The 17,398-nt window shown below is 48.9% G+C and overlaps 1 protein-coding gene across 9 annotated transcripts in view; it reads left to right on the plus strand.

The window, feature by feature from the left end:
* The window catches only part of ATXN7L1 (ataxin 7 like 1), a 225,868-nt gene that overhangs the window by 153,749 nt on the left and 54,721 nt on the right, over positions 1 to 17,398 (plus strand). Inside the window, exon 1 of one of the 9 annotated variants that reach the window (XM_006085397.3) lies at positions 9,069 to 9,182. The exons of 5 other annotated variants lie outside the window; for them this stretch is intronic. Coding sequence is in view for 1 of the 4 variants with exons in the window: in XM_023751085.1 (XP_023606853.1) it covers positions 11,438 to 11,462 (25 nt within the window). In the remaining 3 variants the exon portion in view is untranslated. 3 more of the 9 variants (XM_023751088.1, XM_023751089.1, XM_023751085.1) reach the window with 3 other exon arrangements.

The raw sequence follows: 17,398 nt of genomic DNA on the forward strand, positions 1-17,398 counted from the left end.
CCCGCCTGCCCCGCGGCCCGGTTGGCGGGGACTCAGCCTGGGGGGAGGGGCAGGGGAAGGCTAGAGAGCCGCAGAAAGTTAGGGGGTGTTCCAGTTTGTCCTCCCCTAAATGGCAGTGATACTCAGGTGTTTGTAACGTTATTTTTTTTTTTAAATAACCAACTGCAAAATGGTATCCCGGCTAACGCATCCTGTTTGATGTTCTGGCCTGGCCTAGGATCTCCGGGTGCCGGCGAGTGTTTGAATGAGAACTAAAGCGGGGCAAGTTGGAAATCACTAAGCCAGAATTAGCGCTCTGTGAAAGGGTTTCCCATAATATTTACTAGAACAGTTGGCTAAAAATTGCTCCGCTTTGCCCACTGAATGACTGTGTAATTAAATCAGCCCTTGACAGCTACCTTGCGCACCTCCCATCTCTGTGTCGGCAGCTCTTGGAATTTGCATGGGTAAGTGGCACGTTCATCAGCGTAATGAGCGTGGAGTCCCCGTCTAATGGTCCAGGAGAACGCCGTAAATGAGACACTTCATTGTGCCCGGGGCTAAATGTTTTAAACCAAACACATCGAAATGGGGGTAGAAAACGCTAAGCATACACTCTCTGGGCGGCTTGAAAGGCCTTCTGAGTGGGCAGTTTGCCCTGATCCAGGTCTGGGGTCCCTCGCAGACAGGTTCAAACCTCCCCTCACCCCCAGCATCACCGGCTGGCACACACAAATGAGAATGGAGAGTTGAAACGGAAATTTCCAAGGTAGTAAATGTGACCATTAGGCCGAGGCTTGGTGGAGTTATAACTGCTGAGTGCTGCCAAGAGCAGATTTCTTTTTCTCCATGTTTCTCTCATCTATGAAAGCAGTGGGGCTTGGGGGATTTTACTGGGGGCTGGCGGGGGGGTGTTTGTTTTTCCGGTCTCCTCAAACCTTGCTTACACAGAATAATGATCAGGCTGCCTTGCTTTCGAGAGCATGCACGCTGCTTTCTCATGCTGGCCTCACTGAGCTGGGGAAGAACAAGGCTAGCCCTTTGGTCCCAGGAGGAAAGGCCTGGCTTGGCTTGGTTTGCATAGTGGAGCTGGGGAGCTTGAACTCAGGACCACATTATCCATCAGATCTTCGCTGCCCATGGCCCCATCCAAACTGGGTGAACTGGCTGCACTGCAGATTATTTCCTATTCTTTGTTCTAATTTGATTCAAATCTGCCCCGTGGATGGGACCCCTATTACACTTCCCCTTTCCTCCTCCAGTGGATCAGGTTGGGATAGAATTTGAGACACCCCCTCCCCGCTTTTGAAGGCCTCAGGTTGGAGGTGTGTGTTGGTTTGTGTGTATCTTGGCCAGCAGTGATTATGAGGGCTCTCATCCCCACTGTGTAAATAACCTCAAAGTGAATGAAGAGATGTGAAGGGACCCTTTAGGCCTTTATGTGGGGTTGGAGAGGGATGGCTGTGAATACTGAAAGGTTTCCCAGTCATCCTGCCCTGGGGCTTTTGCATTTGAATTGGCCAAACCCGCCCACCCTGCTATCCTTGGGAAAGTAAAGGCGATGCCATTTGCCAGCCTGTCAGTTCTGTCTAGTAGAGCATGTCACTCCTCTCAGCCCCTCCACACATCAGCCTGACAATACCTTTCAAACACCCTCCTTTCTTGCTTTGATTTCCCTCCTACCCCAGGTCCCCCCACAAGCACCACCACCCCCAGCCAGGAGAGAGCTTAATGACATATCTATTGTTAGATTGATCCCTGAGTCCCGCCTACTCGTGTGTCTGGACCCCTTAGCAGCAGTGAGCATTTGTGGGTCCCTCTCCTCTCGTGGCCCCCAGGGAAGTGGTTCTGTCTGCCCCATACTCACTGGGAAACCCAGTGTCTATCAGGTCTGAGAGTCTGAGGGAGGACCAATGCATCCAGGTAGAACCTGGAATTTGGGTGGATTCCTGGTGAAAAGCAGCATTGGGCCAGTTGGTCTGATTCAGTTTGTCAGACCTGTGAATGTGCTGGTGGCTACCTCACTGCCAATTAGCCCACTCACCCCATGATCTTATCTTTTTCTGGAAGGATAACAATGACAGATTCATCACAACCCACAAAGGTAAGAGGCCAAAAAAGAAAGTAGGCTGTTAAAAGTTGGTTTCTCCCAGGCTGTAGCTTACGTCCAGCTGTTTCAGACCAACTGCTAGATACCTGTAGACGTCCTCAGCCTCAGGCCTCCAGGGTGGACAGGATTTGCCAGATGTCAAGAATCAGGAGACTGCCCCTCTCCCCACCTTGACCTTGCTACAATTGCCATTGACATGGCACACCCCAAACCAAGGAGGAAGATGCATTCAATCAATCTCTGGCATGTCGGAGGTTAGGAGTCCCTTGTCCTCTGCCCTCCATACTACACTTTTTCTCCCGTATCCAGTGAACCTGAACAGTTTTCAGGTAAACCAATTATAATAATTTTCCTGGGCTTTCAAATACCACAGACTAAGAGTCTTAAACAACTGAAATTAATTTTCTTACAGTTCTGGAGGCTGGAAGTCCAAGATCAAGATACCGGCAGGGTTGGTTTCTCCTGAGGCCTCTCTCCTTGGCTTGCAGGCAGCTGTCTTCTTGCTGCCTCTTCATATGGTTATTGCTCTATGTGCACATACCCCTAGTGTCTCATACTCTTCTTATAAGGTCACTAGACCTATTGGGTTAGGGCCCCACCCTAACCGACCTCATTTTGACTTAATCACCTCTTTAAAAACCTTATTTCAAATACAGTTACATTCTGAGGTCCTGAGGATTGGGACTTCAACATATGGATTTGGGGTGGGGGTTCAGAATGCAGCCCATGACACCAATCAGCTAAGCCTGGTCCTGCTTCAGCTCTGCAGGACCAGCATCAGAACACTGCAATAACCGCCATGATATAGAGATTTCGTCTGTGACTCGTTCCTGCAGATGTGAGTGTTAGAACCAGGCACCGTCTCTCTGTGTGGGTGCATCGTCAGGGAAATGCAGTAGGAGAAAGACAAGACTATGTTCAAATGTCACAAGAAGTCACCAGTGGCTATGAAAGTCTGAGTTAGCTTTCCTGTGTCCTGTGATGATTTTCAGCAGCCACCTTTCTTGAGGGCGACTAGTGTAGGGGTCCGGTGAGTGAGAGAGTAGCTTGCAGACCAGTGAGCTCCAGAAGTCACCTGACAGAAATTGGTACCTTCCCTCTGGGCCTCTTCCTCCCAGTGGCTTTCTGAGCAAATTCCCTGATCGGTTAATAGATTCATTGGCATGATCCTCTCAGTGTCTTGCCAACAGTTTTATGTAGATATATATTTAAAATCTGCCCTCAGCATTCATTGCTCCTGGAAGTTGGGAAACCAACCTTACATGGACTAGGAGAGGAGAATTTAGCCAGTTATTGCCTCACATTTTAACTGCTGCTCTTTTCCCAGGAGGATATGATAGGCCATGCTAGTTCTCTCCCCCTCGTCCCTCCTATGGGACATCTTGACCCTGAGATGCTAGGGACCTGCAGGCTGGCCTCTTTGCAAACCCCCCCCCACCCCCAATCTTGTCTCAGTGAAGACCATTTCTTTCCTGAAGCAAACATCCTCAGCTGAGATAAGAACCGGGTGTCTGGGACCTGCCCTGAGAATGTCCAAACCAAAAACTTGGTGTTCTTAGAAACTGCCATTCAGAATAGTTCGGGTCAAGCCATGTGGGAGCTAAAAACAACCCTCCCAGCCCTTCATTACCTGCCAGATCTCTGCTGCAGATTACTCAGGTCCTGGTCTCAGCAAGGTGATGATGGAGCAACAAAGGTGTTCCTACAGGCTAGCGGAGACTCCATTACCCTTTATAAGCCGGCCTGGGTTTTGATCTGAGATGAGAGAGAAGGTGATTGCTGCTGGGAGAGGAGATCCGAGATCTGTTCCATTGCAGCAGTCCGGCTGTTCTGTGCTGAAAGACTGCCTTCTGGCAGCCTGCGTGCATCTATAGGTTCTTCCTTGGCTTAACAGGCAGGTTTCTACCAATGGAAAGGGTATCTTTGAGAGATTTATAGCAGTAATAATCATAACACTCTTCTTTTATGTTTGCTTAGCCTGACTCAACCTTTAAACCTCTTTTACACGCCTGATCTCATTGGCTTCTCCCTGTAGCCCTGGAAGGGCAGGGTATTGCCAACCTCAGAGCATGGAAATTCTGGAAGGATTTTCAGGATTCAGACTCCAGCTCTTGGATGCCAGTGCTCCTTCTATTGATTTCAGCTGCCTAATGGCTATATTTAGATGCCAATAAGAAGAGTGGTTTGTCTGGGAATTGGAAAAAGAGGTCTTTTTCCTATTATTGTATTTGTTGTCAGTTATAAAGGCAACATCTGGTTGCTCGCTGTGTGCAGGGCCCTGCTCTCAGAGCTTTACTCTTAGACTTTTCATCCACTGGCCAGCGGGCGGCTAGTGTTAGCCTCATTTGTCCGTTGTCCATGAGATCCTTACCAGGGAAGGTGAAGAAATGTAGGTCAAGTGATTCACCTGAATGGCAGGTGGCTTGGTAGAGTCACACCTCAAGAGTGCAGTTCATAAGTCACCGTCACGCTGGGGGACGTATCGAGTTGCACACTTGACCCTGTCCTCTTCCACATTATAAACGAGGATTTGGAAGGAGAATGGCATGAATGGAAGGCTTGTCAACTTTTCAGGTGGTAGATGTGGGAGGGAGAATGGTTACGTTAATGGGTCAGGGGTCCAAAAAGATCTCAACAGGCTGGAACTGTGGACTCACTCCAACAAGATGACATTTTCAAAGGATACCTGGGGATAAGAGGCTTGGCAGCCGAGTGTATGAAATGACAGGAGTGATGCAGCTACCAGAAATAAAATGTTTAGGCTGGCTCTTCAGCTGCATTTCTAGGGGAATAATAATATCCAAAACCACTAGGAGCTGCACAGCCCCCATCTGTAATGTTCTCCCTTCTGAGTTCCACGGCGTAGGAAGGACAGCGGGAGCTAAAGAGGACCCAGAGATCAGGAGGAATAGTGAAAATGACATTTTGTGAGGAATGGTTTTAAAATACATCTGGGGATATTTAGTCTGGAGAACGATTTCAAGGAACAAATACTTGGCAAAGTGCCCTGTGGAAGGGGCATGGACCAGTTCAAGGTGACGCCCATAGGGCAGAAATGGGACTACTGTGCAGGCATTATAGAGCAGCTCCGGGTAGGGAAGAACTGTCACCTGGTGTGCACTGGGACAGCTCCACCCAGTCAGGGACCTGCAGTGGAGAAGCCAGGCTGGGCGGCCGCTTGTCCCAGTGCTGAGGCGGTGACCATAGCCCCCAGGAAGGGGGCCGACAGGGGTTAGCAGAGCATGATTACCTGTGGGGTGTCTTGCCTGTTGGGAATCTGTTACTCTGTACCATTGTAGGGTCTAAGACCTGGGTCCCTTTGATGGAAGTCATTCCATCATTGGAATGGCAATTCCTTTGGTGAAAATGACCGCTGTATCAGGCTGCCCTGGCCAGTGTGGCTCAGTTGTGGAGCATTGCCCTGCGCACCAAAAGGTGGAGGGTTCAATGCCCGGTCAGAGCACATAACCAGGTAGAGCATTCCAATCAATGTTTCTGTCTTCTGTTCTCCCTCTCTCTCTCGTCAATTAAAAAAAAAGAACTGTTGTGTTGGAGTCCCTGCCTGCCCTGTCCTGCTGGCCACCTTCATTACCTTAACTTAAAAATTACCTCCTTGGCCCTAACCGGTTTGGCTCAGTGGATAGAGCGTCGGCCTACGGACTGAAAGGTCTCAGGTTCGATTCCGGTCAAGGGCACGTACCTTGGTTGCGGGCACATCCCCAATAGGAGGGGTGCAGGAGGCAGCTGATCGATGTTTCTCTCTCATCGATGTTTCTAACTCTCTATCCCTCTCCCTTCCTCTCTGTAAAAAATCAATAAAATATAAAAAAAAATTACCTCCTTTAAGTGATTCCAAGAAGGGCCTTGAAGGTAATTTTCAGTCACCCTGAAACTGACCGTTCTGTTTGTGGATTGTCCTGGCCCTTGTGTTCTGCAGGGCTTTTTTTTTTTTTTAATTGAGGTAAAATCCACTGAACATAAAATTAACAGTTTTAAAGCAAACAATTCAGTGGCATTGAAGTACATTCACAATGTTGTGCAACCACTAATTCTATCTAGTTCCAAATGTTTCATCATTTTAAATAAAACTTCATATCCATTAGGCAGTTATTTCCCCTTCCATCTTCCCCCAGTCCCTGGCAACCACCAATCTGCCTTCAATCTCAATGGATTTACCTATTCTGGACAATCATATGAATAATTAATACAATACGTGACCCTTTTTCTGGCTTCTTTCATTTGCCTGGTGTTTTCTAGATTCTTCCAGTTATAGCATGTGTTAGCACTACATTCCTTTTTGTGGCTGAATAATATTCCAATGTGTGTCTATACCACAATTTGTTTATCCGTTCATCCACTGATGGACAGTTGGGTTGTTTCCATCTTTTAACTGTTGCAAATGGTGTTTTTATGAACCTTCATGTACAAGGATTTGTTTGAGTACCTGCTTTCCGTTCTTTGGGGTATATATCTCATAGTAGAATTGTTGGATCATCTGGTAATCCTATGTTTAGTATTTTGAGGAACCCCAACGGTTCCCAAGGGTTCCAATTTCCGTTTCATTTTGTTTCATTTTGTTTTGTTTTGCTATGTAGCCATCCTAGTAGGTATAAAGTGGTAGGTATCTGATTGTGATTTTGATTTGCGTCTCCCTAGTGGCTAAAAATGTGGATCATCTTTTCATATGCTTGTTGGCTGTATGCATATCTTCTTTGGAGAAATACCTGTTGGAGTCCTTTGCCCATTTTTTTGATTGGGTTGAGTCTGCCCGTTTCTGTATTTAGGATTAAGGTTCTAAACTTCCTGCTCTTCAGATGCTAGAGCAGTGTAAATATTACGTCTTTTTAGCTTAAGCCACCTGTTTGCTGAGAACTTAGGCCACCTACTTACTACCTCGGCACCTGCGATGAGGAGAGAGAGCGGGTGAAAGAGGCAGGGCAGAGTGCTCCAGAAGGACCCATGGCCTCTGGGAGAGCTGGCCCACGCACGGCTGTGCAACTCTGTCCTCCAGGTCATCCTGGAGCTCAGAAGACAGATTCTAGGAAAACTATTTACATTTCTCTGGAAAGACTCGGGCTCCTGGGCCATGGGGCCTGCCCTTTCACCTGTGTTTTTTCTAAGTATTGCAACATCCAGCAGGCCTCCTCTTGGCTCTGAGGTGGGGAAGTGTGCCCCTGAGCTCTTGACCTGCTGGCCTAGGGTCTGGAGGACAAGGCTCACAGCCTGACCCTCAGGTAAAGCTCAAAGGACCGAGAAACGAGGGCTGGATGCTCCTTCCAGTGGGGCTAGGTCAGGTGGGTGCTCAGGTCACTGCCCCCTCCTTCTCACGGACTCCATTCCAAAGAAATGGAATTGTACCAACCAGTTCTGCTATGCCAACCAGCACAGCCCCCTCAAAATCAGTCAAAAACGGATGAATTCTTCATTCTAGGGAAAAAACTCTCTACAAGAGGGGAAGAGGAAGAAGCCAAGAACCTAGAGACTCAATGTCGTGGTCTCCTGAATAATTCTCCCATGAGAGACTCCCTCCCTCTGGCTTTGGTTACCATGTCCAGCTGCTGACAGGATGGTTCCAACCTGAGCCAGCCTCACAACGAGACGTGGGCACTGCCTAGCTTGTGTGGCATGGTTCAAAATGATGCTACCTCCCCAAAGTAAGAAATGCTCCTTAAGAGCCAGACTTGTGGGTCTTGGAAACTCTTATCTCTTAACGGTTTGTTTTTATTTTTCCTTATTAAAAGGCATATACTCAGCCTTGGCCGGTGTGCTCAGTGGTTAGAGAGACGGCCCACACACCGAAGGGTCGCAGGTTCGATTCCTGGTCAAGGGCACGTATCTGGGTTGTAGGTTCGGACCCTGATCAAGGTGCATGCGGGAAGCAACCAATCCATTTGTCTCTCTGACATCGATGCTCTCCCCCCACATACACACTCCTTTCCACTCTCTCTAAAAAAAAAATCAATGCAAAAAATATTCTTGGGTTAGGATTAACAAAATGAAACCAAAAAAAAAAGGCATATACTCCTTAGAGTCAACTAAAGATTTATCAGGTAATAGCCAGATTTTACAAAGAAATATTGGATGAAACGCAGGAGAGATCCTAGCAGAAGATAAAATTGCCCAAAACACACTCTACCACTAGGGTGTGTTTTTTTTAATGAGTTGAAATTTACATAACAAAATTAATCATTTTAAAGCATGCAATTCAGTGGCACTGAGTCCATTCATAACGTTGTGCAACCATCACCTCGACATAGTTCAGCCCCTGGCAATCACCAATCTGCTTTCTGTCTCTCTGGATTTACCTATTCTGGATAGTTCATGTGGACGGAATTGTACAACACGTGACCTTTTGTGAACTATTGTTGTTGTTTTGAAACACCCACCCCCCACCCCCACTCACCCACAATATACTGTCCTTTGCCAGGATCAGGGCATAAACTTTTGAAATACCCAGAATGAATGAAAATTCCCTGCATACATTAATAGTTCAAATGTCCCACAAAAATGAAAACTCCCTGCACGGATTAATAGCTTAAATGCCCCACAAAAGTACTTTTCCATCTTTATAATGATGTCTCGACTCTCTCGGAAGCAGAGTGCTAGGCATTGCTGGGGACTCCTCATCAGGATCGGCAGGCCCTGAGGGAAGGGGAGAGGAAAGCCCTGGGGCTCTGCAGGCTGCGGGCACCAGGTGGGGCGGGACTGCAGCTCCAGGAGCCGGCCCGGCAGCCAGCACGTGGCCGTCACACTGTGGGGCTGTGGGAAGGCCGGCCCTTCCCCAACGGGGACTGTTCAGATCAGCCATCAGCCGCCGAGGAGCCCGCTGCCTCTGGCCACACCTGGTGTGTGCAGTTCAGGAAACCCCAAGTTCATCTGCCAAATTCAGGATACAACCCTGACTGTTCCGGGCTTTTCTTTCTGCCTTTCCCTAATCGCATCTGGGCGTGCTCTCTTAAAGGGGAAGTGGTGCGTTCTGACTGGCCAGGGCCCTCCGCCAGCAGCCAGGAAACGTCTCCCACAAGTCGCATTGCCCAGCGTGTCACAGGCTCAGCCTCCTTATCCTAACGGCCAGGCTGCCTCCCCGGGATGTGTAAGTGCGAGCACAGGGCACGTTGGCCACAGAGGACGCGTGGGGCTGGGCCCAGGTCACAGGATAGAGAGCCTGGCAGGCGGAGCGTGCTGTCAGCCCAGGACCCAGTTAGTGAGCCTGAGCTTCAGCAGAGCCGGTGCTCCGGGCTGTGGGCTGGTGAGGCGTGGAGTGGGGAGATCTGCTGCCTCAGAAAGAGGTCAGGAGTAGGAGGCTGGGTTGGGGACCAGTCTATTTTGGACAGCCCTTCTGGAGGCACACGCCTCGGGGCCTGGGCAGGAACGGAGTGGAAAATTTTGTAGCTCACCTGTCCTAGCCCCGGGAAGCCAGCGGTAGTGAACCTCACCAACGTGTCCCCTCCTCCCCTCCTCCCCCCCCCCCCCCCACTTCCCTGCCTTTACGTGCAGCTCCAACGAAAGGCATTTATCTCTTCGGCAGTTATTTTTCTTTGTCATTTGTATCTGTGGTTTGTGTTAGGAAATGTTGCGGGTCTCCTTTACTCAAACTTTAAAATTGCTTGAAACGAGTGACCTGTGTTTTTCCTTCTGTCCTATTCCTGGATGGCGCTGGGTCCCGTGTGTGCACACAGTGGGCCCTGCGTAAACCGTGGTGGCCGGCCCGCGGACGGACCGGTTGGCTCAGCAGGGTGATTGGCAGTGTACCTGGCCTGGCTTCTAGCTCGGGTTGAGTTTCCTGCGTGCCCACGGGGAAGTTAAGGGGAAAGCTCACACACACTCCCGCACGCAGCCAGTTCCTAACCCAATGCCACGGTGAGTGACTGGTAGGAAAACAGACCCTTGCTATACTTCAGACTCCTTTCTGCCCTAGATTTTTTTGTTTGCATGGTGGTGATAGTTGCTCTGAAGTCATGTAAAAAGCTTTGTTTTCACCCAAATAATTCAGACCTTTTGCTCCTAAAGAAGAGGGCAGAGGGAGACAGAAGGAGGCTGGAGAGGGGCTGGGGGAGGGGGGAAGTGTGTCTCTGTTGGCATATATTGACAGGGCACAACCACACCCTATTGCAAGACAACTTCCTGTTTGCCACTGCCAACTGCCTCTCCAAGGAGAACAGAAATGGTTCCGTTATTAGTGGCTGCTGTGGGACCACGGCAGCCTGCGGGTGAGCGGTTCTGGGTGACGCTGTGAGCTTAGCAGTGGGTTGAGATTTTGCTCCTTCCATTGTGGGAGATAATGGTCCTGCACGCTGGCACCTGGAGGCCGATACACGGTGGCCTCTCCTTGCTCAGACTGTGTTTCTTAGACAGTGTGCTCCAGGAGGATTCTTGTAAATGGACTAGTTTTAATGCAGGGGAGGGAGAAGGCCGAGAACCACCCACTTAGGAGAGCTACTACTTGTGTTTTGTCTTAATGTACATTTTCATGTATCAGGGGAACTTATGTGAGTTGGCGCCATGGTAGCCACTGTCCATGTGTCACCAATTCTCACAACACTCACTTCTTCAACAGTGAACATAGTGAGCATCTATACGAGCAAGACCGTGGGCTAAATGCCAGGAAAAAGGGCTGAGCAAGACACCTGCCCTCGAGGAGGGTTCAGTGGCAGGGTGCCTGGCCCAGTGACCCGACGGTCAGAGGTGAGGTGCGCTGAGATGGGGCCCTCGGTGTGCTGCCAAGGCACCTTCCCACTCCTAACCCTGTGATCTAGGCATTATTGTTGCCATTTGGGTAGATAGGAAGCTGGGGCTCATGGGGTTAAGTTATTTGCCCAAGTCACAGAGCTAATGAGTGACAAAGCTGGGAGTTGAGCCCAGATCTTTCTGATTCCAGAGACAGAAGTGTTTGGTCCATATCGCCAGTGACTCACAAAGCTGGTGCAGAGCATGAGAATCCCCTCAGGACCTTTTTAAAAAATACAGATTTGGGGGCCCTGGCCCTGCTGTCCCAGGGGTGAGGAGCGCCCTGCTGAACCAGGTGGCCCTGAGGTGTAAGTGGGGCCTGGGTGCTTCCTCGGCCTCGTGCCTCAGGATCCGCCCTCCCTTCCTTGAGGTGTGGCAGGGCATGCCTGTGCCAGGGACAGGGCTTGTTGATGTGCTTAAGCCAGGCTCCTGGGTGAAGGCCACTGATGTTGCTTGCCTCACGACAGTATTGGGAAGAGTCCGTCTAGCTGTTCAGGTATTTTCGACATTGGGAATCCCCGTTCACGTATCTTCTCCCCAAAGATCCCTCGGACTGTGCCTCCAGCTTCGTGAAACTGCAGTTGCTGCTACACCTGTCCCTTTGGTGCCCCTGGGGCCAGGATGATGTCAGCTGTGCCATCTTCAGGTAGAATTCAGCCGCACGTCCTAAAACTGGAAGCCACGACTTTTCGCCCAAGTTGTGATGGTTCCTTGTGTTTAAATGCGTGTGACTTGGGTGTGTTGGGCAGTTGTGATGGGCGGTCACTCTGATGGAGAAGTTCCATCCAGTGGAACTCCTTGTCAACCCCTCCACTCCATGTGGCTCCAGACACATGGGAACAGCTGGGGCCATAACAGGCCTAATGGGAGCAGGGTTGCAGAGTCCCACAGGTCAGGAGGGCTGGTCCCTGGCCTCAGATCCTTCAGGCAGCAACTTGCCTCCTGCAGGGAGCCTGTCCTCCACCACTCAGGATGAGGAAGTGGTGGCCAGCCCAGAATCTGGGGAGTGTCTCCCTGCTCTGGGGGAGCCCTCTGCAATGACAGTGTCTATCTTGTCACCACGTTAGAGCTCGGCGCCTGGCACATGGCACGTGCCAAGGAAATGAGTGAATGAATGAGATTTGACTTGGACACATGTTTTCTCTCTCTCCTACCTTTGTACTTGCACTTGCTTTCTCCCCTTTGACCTCTGGTTAAGCATATGTTAGTGTTTTTGTTGTTGTTTGTTTGTTTGAAATCTTTTTATTGTATGGACTTAAAAAGCTTTAACAAAAACAAAGCCTGTTAAGCAGTTCATCCTATAGCCTTCCCTTTTTTTTCATCTAAATACATTTTATATATTAATATATGTAATACATGTCTTCAATGTTTGATGTTTTTATAAAGTAATGGTTTTTGTGATATTTTTAGTTTTCTTGTGGATTTGGGTTTTCATGTATCAGGGCAGCTTATATGAAGCGTCTACTGTGAGTTGGCACCATGGTAGCCGCCTTCCATGTGTTATCAGTCCTCACAGCGCTCATTTCTTCAACAGTGAACTCAGTGAGACCCTGGGCTAAATGCCAGGGATACAAGACTGAGCAAGACACCTGCCCTTGACATTTCCTTAAATTTGAGATAACCCTCATACCTGTCATTTTCAGTCATTTTATTTAAAATCATGTAGGTTGATTTGGGTGTGTTTTACTATTGTAAACAGTGCTATTGAAAATATCTTTGAACTTTCCGGGGGGTGGGGGGGCGGCGGAGTGAGGGCGGCGATATTTCCTTGAGGTCTATTTTCCAGACTAAAATAACCAAATCACCCAATCAAAGGCTGGAAGTGTGTTTTAGTTCCTGTTTATAATCACCGGGTTGCTCTCCAGAGGCCTGTCATTCCTTGAAAGTGCCCCCAGCAGTGCGGACATGGGCTTGTTTCCCCATGGGTCTGTGTTTGCTGTGTGGTTGGTTCGTTTTCCTTTTAGCTCGGGTACGTGTCTAGTGAGGTCATCCGTAGGGGCTGATGGCAATATTTCGGGGCCCTGGGACTCCCCAAACCCTACCCAGTGGTCATTGGTGCCCCAAATTGGTGTCCTCGTATAAGTAACCAATAGAAGAGTAGGTGCGAGGTAGAAGCTGCTACCAAGGGGGAGAGATAAGGAGGATACCACGTTCTTGAACTTCAAAGTTGTGTTCTGGGCCAGCTCTGAAAACGGGGAATGCTTTGTCAGGAATCATCTTAGAGGTTGTGTTGCTGAAGTGCAGAGGGAAGAGAACATCGAGCAGTGTGGCACAGTGGAGAGGGCACTGGCTCCAGGGCCAGGCAGGCCTGGGCTCTCCTCCCAGCTGCTGAGGTCTGCATGACCTTGCCTTTTTTCATAACCTTTCTGAGCTTTAATTTCCTGTCTATAACAAGGACCTAACAGTACCCACTTGTGGGGTTTGTTGGATAGATGACATGAGCTGGCACGTAGTAGGCACTCAAGAAATGCTGCTTCTCACCCTGGCTGTTATGGCTCAGTTGGTTGGAGTATCATCCCATTCACCAAAATCTCTCGGGTTCAATTCCCAGTCAGGGCACGTACCTAGGTTGTGGGTTTGATCCTCATCAGGGCGCTTATACGAAGCAACTGATATCTCTCTCTCTCTCTCTCTCTCTCTCTCTCTCTCTCTCCTTCCCTCCCCCCGCCCTCGGGTGAGGATTTGAAAAAAAAAGAAATGCTGCTTCTCTTCCTGACCACACTGTGACCACATCACCCAGAAACCAACCCAGAGCCTGGGGGATTTAAGGTCGGAGCGTGTGAGCCACGGGCCCACACTGGCATTTGTCACTGTGCCCCAGGCCGTGCATGCTGCCTGGCAGTGGGTGGGCGTGAGAGAGGAAAGGAAGACCCAGTAGAAGCTAATTGGTGACAGGCACCATGCTGTAAGGAAAGTCCCTCCCCCCCACACACCCCCAGCCACACAGGCCCTGGTATCTTTTAAAGAGGCACTCACGCCAGCCTGAGGAGGGAGGGGGTGCTCCAGACAAGCTCACCAGCGCTCCTGGCACACACACTGCTTGGCATGCTCCGCCTGCCACTCAGGGCCTGCACAGCCACTTGACTTGCCTGTGTCTTCATTTCCTCCCCTGCTGAGGAAGGCTGATTCAATATCCCTCTTCTGACCACCGTGGCACTATATTTAGTGCCTCACTACAGTTGTGGCAAGTGAGACCACAAGCTCAGGCTCTGGCCCCTGCTCCCCCACTTAATAGCCTTGTGGCTTCGGGCAAGTCTCTCGAAGGCAGTTGGCCTCAGTTTCCGTAGCTGTAAATTGGGGAAATACCTGCCTTACCAAGTGCTTCCTACCCGGTGCCCCTGGCTGAGGCCTGTGCGCTGCCCCTCACGAGGCTCCAGCTGCAGTTACTTTGGGAAGGAGGTCCTTGAAATTCCAAGTTGTCCTTTATGGAAAGCATCCTGACTACAGCTACTAACGCAGATGGAATTCATTGATAAAAGAGAAACTGGCTAATGATTTGCCAGGTAGCTGCCCTCGGAGGTGGAGGCTGAAGGAGACTCTAAGCCCGGGTGAGCTCGCACCCCGTGGCGGGCCACCAGGGACCCTGGTGCTCAAAGTGTTGGGAGGGGGTTGGCCCCTTAAAAACCATGTGGGAAAGTTCCCAACAAGTTCTTTCTGAAACTGGTACAGGGCGCCACAGGGGTGCTGGGGGCCAGCTCATTCACCAGGCGTCTGTGCTGAGGTTTTCAATGCAGGACGTTGGTACTGTATGAAAATATCTCAGTGAATTAGCACGGGGAGAGGAGAGGGCTCTGAATTTTTACTAAAATGGTCTGAGAACCTGGTGGATTTTACCTGCAGAGAATAAGGGGAGAGAATTGTGGAGACACCAGGGTTCCCTGCGCTTAACAGAGACGTTTAGAATTCTGAGAATCGAGGTCTCCACGCGCCCGCTCAACTGGTCTCCGGGATTATGCCCTGGAGTCACACGGGGATTGTAAGGTGCCTGTGGGGAAGCATGGTCGTAGGACAGCCAGCTGCTGAGGCCGTGGTCTGGACCTCCTGCGGTGGAAGTGTGAAACAGTAAAAGGATTTGGTTTTGTATTTCTTTGGTCCTGGTCCCCAACTCTTTGGGCTTGAGGTCTCAGGTTGTGGCATGGGGTTGCTGACTGGTACCTAAAAGCTGCCCAGACACCTTGTTTCTTTCCTCTCCCTGGGGGAGAAGGTGCCCCGCTGGAATGCCCGATCACAGGAGGGGGCAGCGGGCTCTTCCAGGTGGCTCCCATCCGCTGCGGCACCTTCTGGCGTTTCACGGTGGTAGAGCTTAGAGTTAAGACCACGGGCTCTAAAGACATGCCCAGATCTGATGTTTCCTAGTTCCAGGACCATAGGCAACTTAGACCTCTGAGCCTCAGTTTCCTCATATGTAGAACAGAGATATTGCAGGAACTAAATGCTGTAAAATAAATCAAGTGTTCAGTAGTCTTAATAAATAGGAAAGTCTTAATAAATTTTTATTACTATTGGCCAAAGGACAGGAGGAGGGAGACCAGAGGTTGCTGATCCCAGAGCACGCATGTGTTTGATGTAGTAGACACTTCATTCTGCCTGGGGGTTCCCACAGCGGTTTTATGTTTCACTTCAGTAGGTGAATGGTACTCATATTCAACATTCACACAATAAATTGGTTTGATCTTTCTGTCACACAGTCTGGAAAGAAATGTGTTGCAATAAACTAGCAAACGTTCCCTGTACCTCAAAGAAAATATCCTAAATCACTTCTGAAATAAATTGGGGTTTTTTTTTAAAGCTAGACAGTAAGTAGATAGTAAGAGAGTGACTAAGTAATTAAGAGCATGTCAATGATTGAAGATTACCTAACCATTTCAAATGACCGGTGTATGGGAGTTAGAAATGTATCAATGGAATAATGTCAATTGAAAAAGAATAATCCAAAATATCCATTGATTACAGTCTTGTTAACACATCTCATCTGTGTACATTAACAAAGATTGAGAAAATGTGAAGGGACGGGCTCTTTTTCTCTAAAATTGCTTCAGTCTAGAAGAGATTTTAACAGTGAATAAAAAGCACCATGTTCTATAAAATCTTTCTGGGAAGGGCAAATGGAATTTAAATAATTATAAAGGCCTACCTAAGGCATTCCTTTGGCCAAAACAGGGAGGGGGGGGGGGATGAGTAAGCCCAAAGAAGATGAAGGCTTGTATCAGAATGATTGTAAAATAAAACTGGACCCTTTACTCAGAGACATTCTACCTGCACCGCAATATCTTTTTACAAGAAACTAATTGTCTCCTGCTATCACCGGCCCACCGGCCTCTCTGCCAAATACAAAACCTTGTGAGTAATCTATGGACGGGTCCTTACCGACCAGGGAAACACAGATTGAGTAGGAATGGATCTTTCTGAAAAGCTCTCCCCACTCTGCTTGAGCCAGACCCTTGTTGCCATGTTCAAAGCTTAACTGAGTGAAGTGTGGGAGCCAGCTCCCAAGGGAAGCTGCTCGCTCGGACCATGGTCCCCACGGCCTCCCTCGCAGGCCCCAGTGAGAGGGCTTGAAACAGTGGTAGATTGAATTCAGTCCAAACACCATGGAACAGTTTATATGTAGAAAATAACTTTTTTTAATCTGTTCATTGGAATACAAACACACACACAAATTGAGGGTAAAGGACTAGCTTCAAATTTTGATGACTATTCTCTCACCTGTAACTTGTTCTTTCAGCTGGTCATTTGCGGAACTAAAATACCAAACCAAGAAGATAGCTCATCCGCTGACTTAATGTTTTGTGAGGTTAGTGGCAGAACAGGTCGGCAGAACTGCTAACCAGAATCCTCTGTGCACGTGATTTTGGGATTACTGGTCTGGCCCGTTCATTTTGTCCTTAGTGACCCCCTTCCTTGTGACTTAACTTTGTTTATTTGTATTATTATTTTTTTTTAAATATATTTTATTTTATTTTTTACAGAGAGGAAGGGAGAGGGATAGAGAGTCAGAAACATCAATGAGAGAGAAACATTGATCAGCTGCTTCCTGCACACCTCCCACTGGGGATGTGCCCGCAACCAAGGTACATGCCCTTGACCGGAATCGAACCCGGGACCCTTCAGTCTTCAGGCCGACGCTCTAGCCACTGAGCCAAACCAGTTAGGGCATGTATTATTATTTTTAATTAAAAATTATTTTGGTGCTGATGTTACTTAACTGTTAGTTTAGCTAAATAAAATTTCTCTTTGTTATCAAGACTTGTCTCCCCACACCCCCTCTAACCAGCTTCAGCAAGTTGATAGCAAATGAGCGAAGGAAGACTGCAGAAAAAGCCAAAGCAGTAGTGGTTAAAAAGCAACGTCTTATTTTAGTGTTGGAAACCTCTGCCAAAAAAGAAATGGCTAAGCAAAACATTTCTGAAGGGGAGAAGGAACTGTGGGTTTAAGGGAGAAGAGGACCTGGTTCTAGGCTCAGCATTCCCTCCGACTGGTTTTGCCCTAAGCGGGTAATAGAGAACCTCTCTAACGATCACCTCATCAGTCGGCAAGGAGGTGGGATGAACAGACTTTTAGGACCCGGTTTTAACCTCCCGT

The sequence above is a fragment of the Myotis lucifugus genome, unplaced genomic scaffold, assembly GCF_000147115.1.
Source record: "Myotis lucifugus unplaced genomic scaffold, Myoluc2.0 scaffold_18, whole genome shotgun sequence".
Lineage (NCBI taxonomy): Eukaryota > Metazoa > Chordata > Mammalia > Chiroptera > Vespertilionidae > Myotis > Myotis lucifugus.